Raw genomic sequence first — 10631 nt, 5'->3', positions numbered from 1 at the left:
GAACCCTTGATAATTTATAAATTATTATTTTGTCATCTCTTACACTGTCCACCGTCTCCCTTCACCCACTTTCCTGTTGTCCGTCCCCCAGGGAGGAGGTTATGGGTAGATCCTTGTCATCGGTTCCCCCTTTCTACCCCACCTTCCCTCTACCCTCCCGGTATCACCCCCTCACCACTGGTCCTGAAGGGTCATCCGCCCTGGATTCCCTGTGGCCTTCCTTTTTTGCTGCCCCTCCGCTTTACCAAACATGATGTTCTAAGATTGAAATTCCAAACTTGTTAGCTTTTTTCACATGCAGATAAGCATGTGTTACATAGATATTTGAACAGACAGTACAATTCATCTGAGGGAAGAAAAAACATTTTTGTAACTTACGACCCAAGATTTCCCCAAGAACATTTAGACCTATTTATGATCAGGAGAAGGATTTCCATTAATTTGTTACACAGACAAAAAAAATAATCTGTGATAGAAACTTCAAAAAAGTTCATAGGAAGAGATTATTAGAGCTTCCTCAAGTAAAGAAAGGCCGCCGGAGTTTTGTTTGTTAGTTTGCATTGGTGAAGACGGGGTGGGGGAGGATAGTCAGGCTCAAAGTCCTGGCTCTTCCATGGTCATGGGGCAGGTAATGGAGCCTTTCCAAGCCCCCATCATTCGCATAATGTTTGAAGATTAAATAAGTAAGGTTTTAGGTGGAGAGCAAATGCATTGAGAATGATGAGGGCAATGAATATACAAATGTGCTTTACACAATTGATGTATGTTTGGATTGTGATAAGATTTGTATGAGCCCCTAATAAAACGATATAAAAAAGGTATTTGCTAGCTAGCTATTTATAGAAAATTTGCTAGCTCCAATAGAGAGTTGCTAGAATCCCAACTCATATATTATTAGTAAGCTTTGATATTAACTTAGAGTGATTAGCCTTTAAAAGTTATACCTCCGGAACCATTCATTTATACTATGAATAAAGTGCTAGGGGTCTTATCAATCTGTTTAATCTCGTAAGTCCAGTATAATTTTAGAGTATTTCAAGTAGCTGAATTCAAACACATACTCGTATTCATTGTGCATGTGTGTGTATGTGTTTCCTTAACATTTGTTTAACCCTTTTCTACCTATTGTTAATAAGACAACTTAATACATCCAAATAAAGTTGTGGACTCTCAAAAAAAAAAATAAGGTTTTGGAAATGCTCAACATTTTATCTGCCTCCTCTTTTAAAAAAATGATAGTGCTTGGCATGTAAGAACCAGTTAAAAACACTTATTACCATTTAAAAACCCAAAGCCATTGATAATCCGTGCTGTAAGTATCAGGTAATGCTCCTCCCCTCATGAAGGTTATAATTCTGATGAGAAGGAATCCCACTGACACCATTTCTTCTTTCATCTTGGAAATGCTGGCGGTGCAGGGCCAGTAAAACAAAATCAAACCGCAAACACACAGGAATGATGAGATGGACCGCTTTGCTGCTCCAAAAGAGCAGTGACTTGCTTGTAGTGATGAGGAGCACTGATGTGATAGAAACAGCTCTGCAAACAGCCTTGACTACAAAAAGGAGAACGGCCTTCGATGAAGTGGACGGACCCGGGGCTGCTGCGGTGGTTCAGACGTCATTGTGCGGGTGGCGCGGCCCTGGGCGGCGTTTCCTTCTGTTGAGCTTCAGGTCGCTCTGGGTTAGAACTGACTGAACAGCCCCTAACAAAGCTCTGGGATGCATTGAACCAAGATGGATCCTTCCTTACAGGATGTAACTGTTTATTACAAATCTGCAGGGTATGCGGTCTGAGGAAACCCGGTTGGGCACCCTGCACTTACGCCTGCAGCCCTTGGAGAGGAGACGGGTTGGTGTTGGGTTCACCCCTGCAGACTACGGAAGAGTGGCCTCCCTCATACTCATCAGGTAGGTGGCTCTTGGTTGCAAGTTATTCTGCTTCTGTCTCCCTCCCCATCTCGATCTCGTCTGCTCCAGAATTTGTAATCCTGAGCTACTAAAACTGGAAACAAAACCAGCTGCTGTCCCGTCTGGACCACTTCACGGCTATGCCGTGTGCGGCTCCGGAGGTTTGAGTGGCTGTAGTCCGTATGGAAGCAGATGGCCAGCCTTCTGCTTCTTAGAAGCAGAGAACTTGAACTGCTTTGCCTCTTCTTGGCTCCCACAGCCAGATCTCTTTGCTCTCAGCCAGACCTGGACTCGTGGTAGGAGGAGAGGGTAACGGAGAAGGCAGCCCTCTTGCACCTCATCAGTAGGTCCTCTGTAGGGACCGGCTCCTCTTGCACCTGGTTAATATGTTTCAATTCAAACCTGCCTTCTGTGGAGTTCAGCGACAGGCTCTTAAGTTCATCTCAGGTTGAAGTGCTCCAGACATGGAAAGTGAAGTCTGGATTTCTTGTAGCAGTTAACTTATTTTTGGTGGTTTCTTCACTAGTAAAACCCAAACCATGCCTACTGCCATTGAGTGGTTTCGGACTGATTGTGACCCCATGTAGCAGGCATGTGTTTTCTAACAAGGGCCATTTGGATGTTTTATACCAGAGTCAAATATTTAATTAACTCACCCCGAATGCCATGACTGGCTCTGCTGCTCCCTGGTGAGGTGGCTGATATTAGCTGATAACGGTGAGTTATCAGGCCTCCCAGAGGCCGTAGGAGAAAGACAGGTCTTTGCACTCTTCGAAAAGAGTGACCGTCTCAGAAACCCCCAGTGGCAGTTCTGCCTGGCCCTAGAGCGTTGCTTTGAGTTGGCATGGATTCAGTGACCGTGAGTTTGTTGTTTTCTAGAGCCCATGGGTTGGATGTTCCCCACCTCTCTTGTATAGGGGCTGAGTTAGGCCGAGTTCACGAGAGAAACAAATCCAGGGACACATGTGTAAGAGAGAGCTTTGTATCAAAGAGCAATTGTATATTGAGAAAACATACCAGTCCAGTCTAGATCAAGTCTGTAAGTCCGACACTAGTCCATAATTCTCTCTTCAGATTCACACAGTCATGTGCAATGATCCAAAGTGCAAGAAGATCACAGGTCAGTGGGTGCAAAGTCTTGTGGATCCAATGTCGGTGGGAGCATCTTAGCACTGGCAGGGGTCCCCACGTGGCTCTTCCAGGTCTTGGCAAGTCTCTGTGGGGCTTGCCAACAGGAAGACAAAGGCTGAGAAAGAGGAAGTTCCCAGAAACCTCATGAGAAGTCCTCCTCCACAAGGAGGCATCATCAGGCTGTGACCTGACTGACAGGCTAGACTCCACCCCTGCCCTTATTTATCAACTTCACAAGAAGTTATGTAACTACCACAGAGGCTCTCCAAGATCGTGGGTCACTCTTCACAGGAACCTTTTCTCTCTCTCTCTCAGTGGCTGGTGTTTTGTGTCCTTTTTAAAAACACGTCAAAGTTTGCCTTGTTAATGAAGGAACTAGTAAGTTGTTAAAACTGGTGAAAATCAGACTCTAAAGATAGACTTAAAATAGGCCATTGAGAATGCTGAAAAGAATTTGCTAGCAAATGCATAATTGGTCAGAACCCGCAAAGCATACCACGCAACCCGGTGAAAATTGCATCTCTGTGTACAAGTCATTGATGTTGTCATTTGGGTTCTCTGTGTACGAAGCTGTGCACTAGTTAAAAGACCGTGAAAGCCGTAGATCAGATAACTCCCCCAAACTCTTCTTCGTCCAGGAAGCTTCTTCCCGTTTCAAAGTCTCCTACGATATTTTTCTGACAACAGGAAAGCCTCCCTTCCTATCACCACTCTCCCTCTGGCCTTCATACCATTGGAGTGTCTGCTTACAATGCTGCCCTGTGGCCCAGAAGGTGCCAGACTCACGCTGTCAGCTGACATCTCAAACCTGAGGATCAGCTGGCACCATCAATTAGACACTGAAAGGATGGCCTTGGGAAGGCCCTAGAGCCGTGGTTCTCAACCTTCCTTTAACACAGTTCCTCATGTCACCGTGACCCCCAACCACAAAATTATGTTTGTTGCTACTTCATAATGGTCATTTTGCTACTGTTATGAATCGGGTGGAGCAAATCCCAAGGAAAATGTACTTGGCACATATTCCTTGTCAGGCACTGTGAAAGCAGCTTACTCCTTTTCTAGTATTTGTATTTTAAAAGTATTCAATCAAGAAGGGCAGTGACCTAAAAGAATTGACTACTAATGAAGTGAACGGGTCACCCTTATGACTTATGAAGGAGATTTGGAGCAGAGGGCTTCCCACCCTTAAAATTATATCAAGTCCAACCCACTTACTGGCAGTTTTGGAGGAGAGGGGCAAGTAGGTAGAGCAGATTGTGGGAGGCTGGAAGGAGAGCAGGGAAGGCAAGCCTTCCTGAGAGGAGTACACAGCTGGGTGTCCTGGTTAGCCAACCAGGTTGTATGATAGCTCCCTCCACACTTCTGTTTCCTCGCTTCCCTCTGTTTGCTTTTCTCCAGCTTTTTCCCTTCTAGCACCCCCCCACCCCTTCCTTTTGTATTGGATAGACCCGTCCTTTCCAACTACTTTTCATTTCAGGGGACAGATAACGGTAGTCTGCTTCTGCACAGATTATAACTCTGGAAGCCAAGAAAAAAAAGTTTATTTAGAAAGCGGGGAATGTTTAGTTAGGGTTGCATGCAGCATGATGAATGCAGGTGATAAATTGGACAGCTGAAAATATTGCGTTGGCGAATGTGAGATATATTTTTACAGCAGAACTTTAGCAAACAGGTCTGCGTTCTCTGTCCCTGGTTAGAGGGTGAAGAGCGTGTCTGACTCCTTTGCCTAGGCAGCTTCCATTCCTTGGGGATGTGCCACACTTTTTAATGGATTGTTTTTAATTTTGAAAATGTCTTGGCTAACTAAGAGTAGGTATGCTGTCCTGTACACATCCTGTGACTATAACCTTGTTATTTGTGTCCCCCTTTCCCTATAGGAATAACTTGACCGTTATCGACATGGTGCGTGTGGAAGGGTTGGGAGCGAGAGAGCTGCTGAGAGTGGGTGGGAGACTTCCTGGTGCTGGAGGCTCCCTGCGGTTCAAGGTGCCCGAGTCTACACTGATGGACTGCCGGCGGCGACGTGAGTCAAGACTTGGGTCCTCTTCTGCGGAAGGCGTGGTGCTGAAGCCAAGGGCCCAAAGACTCTGGAGCTTTGTTGCAAATTGTAAAACCAGGGAAAGGTGTTCAGACTCAGGCTGGTGGTCCCCAGAGATAAGAGCAATAGCTTGAGATGTTTAACCCAATTAAAACAAAAGGTTATGGGGAGGGAAACATAATTGATAAACTGCTAGTATCAATGAGAAAACCCACTGCCACCGCTGTGGAGGTGATTTAGACTCACAGCGACCCTGTCCAGGGTGCTGAGGCTGTGGATCCTTGCAGCGGCACGTGGCCGCATCTTTGTCTCACGGAGCAACTGGCCGGTTTGAAGGGCCAAGCTTAGCAATCCAGTGCTTAACCGACAGCACCACCAGAGCGCCTTAAATTGCCAGTATAATAATCCATATTTAACATAAATAACATGAAGCAATAACTCTGGTGTCAGTTTCCTAGGCTATCACGCCAAACTGAGGGTTACATGTGTGTTGACGGAGAGAGTTGCAGTGATGGAACTGATATCTGTCTGTCTGTCTGTGCACCCCAGTGCTGTAGCCACAGCACGGAGAACGGAGCAAGTCAAGTCCAGGATGTGACTTCTTAAGCTCGCTTAATCTTTGATGAGTTTAAATTCAAACAGCCATGTCTCGCCAGTGGCTACTGTATGTGACAGACTTCATACTGTATTTAAATGTCCCACGAGAAATTTCTAAATTCTGCATGCATTTAAAGTACGTGCCTTGACAGTGTCCCACCACCAATTACTTACTGTAGTTAGTGTTAGTTTCCGTGTCGTCCTCTGGAACAAAAGTGGAAAACACTAGATGGAAATGTTTGGGGTGCTTCTGGCTCGTTGTCCTGCTCTTCCTCTTCGTGCCCGGAAAACACGGAAAGCGTTGTCGAGTAACCGCACGTGGTGTCGAACGAGAGCAGGGTGGCGAGACTGTTTGGCATAGTTAGCACGGTGCTAGTGTCTGATGGGAATGGTAGATCCCCGCCCCAGGTGTGTTCTGTTTCGGTTGTGTGTGGCGGTGGGAAGGGGCTGTGCTACATGCGCGAGAACTGCTTTTGAGAAGAAGATCCTGGCTGTTTGGCATTCACCATTTATCGGGGTGTTCTTTGCTCACACAGTTCAGAGTTGACCCTAAAACGCAGGCTCAGGGAATACCGTAAAATCTTTGAAACAAGAGAGTTCTTTTTATATTTCTAAATTGTGTAACTTTTTTAAAACCCCGTGAGTAAAATGCGTGGCCATGCATTTGTGCAAGGACTTAATGACACAGTGTCATCTCAGTGCAACATGTTTGAACTGCGTTTCCAGTGGGTGGGTGAGTGGGTGCTGTTGCTTTTAACTCACAGCCATCCCACCTGATAGAGGAGAACTGCCTCTTAGGGGTGCTTTGTAATCTTTACAAAGCCGATTGCCAGGCCTTTCCTCCGTGGATCCTCTGGAGGGGCTCCAGCCACTAGCCCTTCTGTTAACAGCCAAGCGCTTACCTGCTTACATCACCGGGGCTCCTGTGTGTGTCTAGTAGATGAGATGGGTTTGCACGCACACCCTGGCCCAATGTGCGTTGAGTACCGGCCACATGTTTGTAAGCAAGCCAGCAGGGATGTAAGCACAGCCCATGGTAGCTGTTTGTAAAGCCAAACGATCCAGCTTTTGAAAAGAGCTTTAGCTTTTATTAAGTGCAAGGCCACAGAGGAGACTACTTTTGGCACAGAGGCAGAGCAGTTCACTTGACAGCTGGAGTGTTTTTACTGTGTTCTGGCTGTATAACGGAATCTATTCAAAATTAGGCAGGAATCGTCCTCTGAAAGCTTGACTCCCACCCCACCCCTCACATTTCAGTGCTATAGATCATGGTTGATTTAATGCATGGAGATTTTAAAACCCATTCCACTGCTTTTGCATACTCAGTGTTTATTTTTGTCCCCACTAGAACTGAAAGACAGCAAGCACATTTTATCCATTACGAAGAACTTTAAAGTGGAGAACATGGGGCCTCTTCCGGTTATTGTGTCATCCATGAAGATTAATGGGTATAACTGCCAGGGGTATGGCTTCGAAGTGCTGGATTGTCATCCGTTTTCCCTGGATCCCAACTCCTCCCGGGACATCAGCATTGTGTAAGTGTCGGGGTTTGGTGTTGGGATGTGCATACTACTGTAGGGGAGAAAAGGCCCTCTCTCCTTTGATCCAATCTTTATCTATCTATGTAAAGGGTCCCTAGGGGCGCAGTGGGTTAAGTGCTGGGCTCCTGACCACTGGTTCAGACCCACCAGCCCAGACTCTGGGAGAAAACAAGAGCCCGTCTGCTCCCGTGAAGATTCACAGTTGTGGAAACCCTAAGGAACAGTTCTCTTGTATATCGGATAGAGGGTTATTGCAAGTTAGAATTGACTCAGTGGCAGTGAGTTTGGTGGTATGTAGATGTAAGAGCCCAGTGGTGCAGTGAGAGTCAGGCTGCTAGCTGCAAGGTTAGCAGTTCAAGCCCACCAGCTGTTCAGAGAGCGATAGATGGGACTGTGCTCATAAAGACGAATCATCTTGGAACCCCTGGTTCTTCCCTGGGCTGTGGAGGGCCGCCGTGGGTCAGGATGCACAGTGCCACAGTGGCTTTGGTTTTCTATGTGGATATTGTTGAAGTCAGAAACTCCGCTGCCCCTGTGGTGCCGTCGTTTCGTGACGCCAGTTGAAACAGTCGCGGTGAACGAAGATGCGTCTCTGGTTGTTAGGTTTACGCCAGACTTCACCTCTTCCTGGGTCATCCGGGAGCTGACCCTGGTCACTGCTGCACACCTGGAATTTCACTTCACTCTCAACGTGACCCTCCCGCACCACCTGCTGCCCTTGTGTGCAGATGTGGTTCCCGGGCCCAGCTGGGAGGAGTCATTCTGGAGGCTCACGGTGTTCTTTGTCAGGTAAATGCCCCACCCCCTCCCGTCCTCCTCCACTCCTCCCTCACCACCGGACAGGTGTCATCGGGCTGGTTGTTTGAGGGTGTCTGTAGCTCAGTGTGTTCAAAGCATGAGTCTTGTGACATTTCTATTGCTCGCAAGAGATGTATGCAGACTAGTCACTAAATGATTTGAAATCAGAGCAAGCGAACTGTAAGAGAGATTCATGCAACAAGTGTAATAGACACTCGTGGTCCATTAGGTTCCACCAGTGCTCACTGTGGTCGGAGAATGAGGCCCAGTCTCCTGTGCGAGCACCGGGCGTTATTTTGAGATAAGAAGGATCAGAGGAGCCCTTCAAAGTGGTATGGTCCTGACAACATTTTTAAAAAAAGATCTGTGTGCCCCAAACTTGTAAAGAACACATTTTTAGGGCCCATTAGATTGTTTAAAAACCTTTAAGAGTTGTTGGCCAAAAAAAAAAAAAAGAAAGAATACCAAAAACAACAACAAAAAAAGAACTGTTGGCAATTAAGATATCGTATAGCGTACAGAATTTTCGTGCCCAATCTTTAGCCGATTCTCATCCATCCTTTTACTGCTCCTCTGTAGAGAAATTAGTCTCTTCGTTGCCAGTAAGAACCATGCAGTACTGAATCTTGTTGCTTACTTCCTCAGTTTGTCCCTGATGGGGGTGATTTTAATAGCCTTCCAGCAAGCACAGTACATTCTTATGGAATTTATGAAAACAAAGCAGAGGCAAAATTCTAGCCCTTCTTCACAGCAAAGCAGCAGTCCGATGGATGCGGTCAGCCCCCTTTCTCACAAGTAAGTGTTCTTCCATTGTGGAGGGAGGTTTGTCTTGGTTTTGGTTTTGCTCTTGTGTCACCTTTGATATGTTCATCTCTGGTTATGTAAGCTTTTACCGTATAGTAATGCACATGTTGTCGCGTTGATTCTCAGCAGGATTTGCTTCAGCTGGTCATTGGGTGAACAGCTATAGCATTCCTTCCATTGTAAGACATTTTTGCATGTACACATGTAGATGCTTGGTGCCCCCATCGGCAGCAAGCCCCTTCCCATACACGGAACCAAGGGCTGCCCGGTTCTGTGGGCTCAGAAGCCGAGAAGTAGCATGTCATTTGGTTTGCCAACACGTTAAATGTTTCTCTCCTTAAATTCAGAAGCAATTGCAAGAATTTCCTCGATGTCTATGGCCCTTCGGATAAAGGCCGGGGCAGAAGCTGCCTTCCAGTAAGCACTCCTCAAAGCAGGATCCAGAATGCTGCCAAGAGGAGCCCAGCAACCTACGGCCATTCTCAGAAGAAGCACAAGTGCTCAGTGTATTACAGTAAACACAAAGCCAGCGCGCCTCCCGCCAGCAGTGCCAGCACAGCTACTGAGGAAAGACAGACTGCCGCTCCAGGCAGCGCCCTCTCGGCTGTGAAGGAAGACGTCTGCACTGACGTCACGGCTGAGAACTGGATGACCCTCAAATACACGAGTGGCATGAATGCCAGCCTGCAAAAGAACCTAGCCCTTCCCCAAAACCTGTTGCCTAAAGAAGAAACCCCACCGAAAAGAACAGTGGTGGCCAGTAATGCTTCTTCAGAATGCAGTATGAAGGAAGGAGGACAGACATGTATGTTTCCTAAGGAAACGGACATTAAAACTTCAGAAACGGGAGCGGAGCTCAAGCAGCGTGAGCTATGCCCTCTGAAGACCCCGAAGAAACTACCTGAAAATCACCTGCCCAGAAGCTCACCGCAGCACCACTCAGACTTGCCAGAAATCCCCAGGACAAATAATGGTAATCTTTTTTATTCTCCTCCCTGTTGGTCCCCAGCCCATTTTTAATGGGATTTCTTCTTAATCCGTGGCTTCTAGTTTTAAAACCCCACCCAGGAGGCTGTCGCAGAGGTGCATGTGGGGGAATAAGATTTCTAAGTTTAAGGGAAGGCACCAGATCTCTGGAGGGTCGTGGTGAAGATGGTTTGATTATAATTTAGTACTTAACATTTAGCAGGACGTGGTATCGAGTTTTATTATTGGGGGGGATATGGACACTTTCTCGTTATCCTTTATTTTTGCAATTGAGACTGCTTGCCAAAATTAATCAGTCCATGAACTGCCCCTGAATAAGCAAAACAGGTGATACTACCTTATGTGCCTTGGCCCAAGTTCTGTTAATTTTGCCCCTTGGTTGAGGGAACATAGGGGTTCTCATAATGAAAATGTAAGCAGCACTAGGCTTGGAAGATAGATGCTCTACGTGTGAGATTTCCATTAGGCTTACACTGAGCTCTCTCAAGCCGTAGATACTTGTTATACACAAGCTGAGTTTTTTCAGCACATTTTCAATGCGGTTTTTGTGGTGAATTAGGTGCCTCGGCTGATCACCGGGTCGGCTTTTACTCGAGTACATACAGTAACTTTGCTTAGCTACTATCCCTCCTAATTATTTGTATGCCTTTTGTTTCTGTATTTGTTAAAGCCACACTGTTCATACTCTTCGATATGGAAAACTCAGTTGCCGTTGGCCTTGTCTGAAACATGTAAGCATGAATAAATAGCTTCACATCTTTCACTCCTTGCTGTGGAGAGAGGATGCAGAAACAGCAGTGGGTTGGCTGGCTCTCAGGAGCATTG

At 46.4% G+C, this 10631-nt stretch overlaps 1 protein-coding gene across 1 annotated transcript in view; it reads left to right on the top strand.

The window, feature by feature from the left end:
- The window catches only part of TMEM131L (transmembrane 131 like), a 167993-nt gene that overhangs the window by 133673 nt on the left and 23689 nt on the right, over window positions 1-10631 (top strand). The window contains 6 exon segments of the mRNA XM_045295801.1: window positions 1783-1910; window positions 4919-5064; window positions 7025-7211; window positions 7821-8006; window positions 8661-8810; window positions 9167-9792. Coding sequence (XP_045151736.1) covers window positions 1783-1910; window positions 4919-5064; window positions 7025-7211; window positions 7821-8006; window positions 8661-8810; window positions 9167-9792 — 1423 coding nt within the window.

This window comes from Echinops telfairi, unplaced genomic scaffold (genome assembly GCF_000313985.2).
Source record: "Echinops telfairi isolate 266 unplaced genomic scaffold, ASM31398v2 ScPeMD7_5868;HRSCAF=6743_1, whole genome shotgun sequence".
NCBI classification, from domain to species: domain Eukaryota; kingdom Metazoa; phylum Chordata; class Mammalia; order Afrosoricida; family Tenrecidae; genus Echinops; species Echinops telfairi.
The sequence above is the reverse complement of the archived record's forward strand: the minus strand, read 5'-3'. Positions and strand labels throughout refer to the sequence as shown.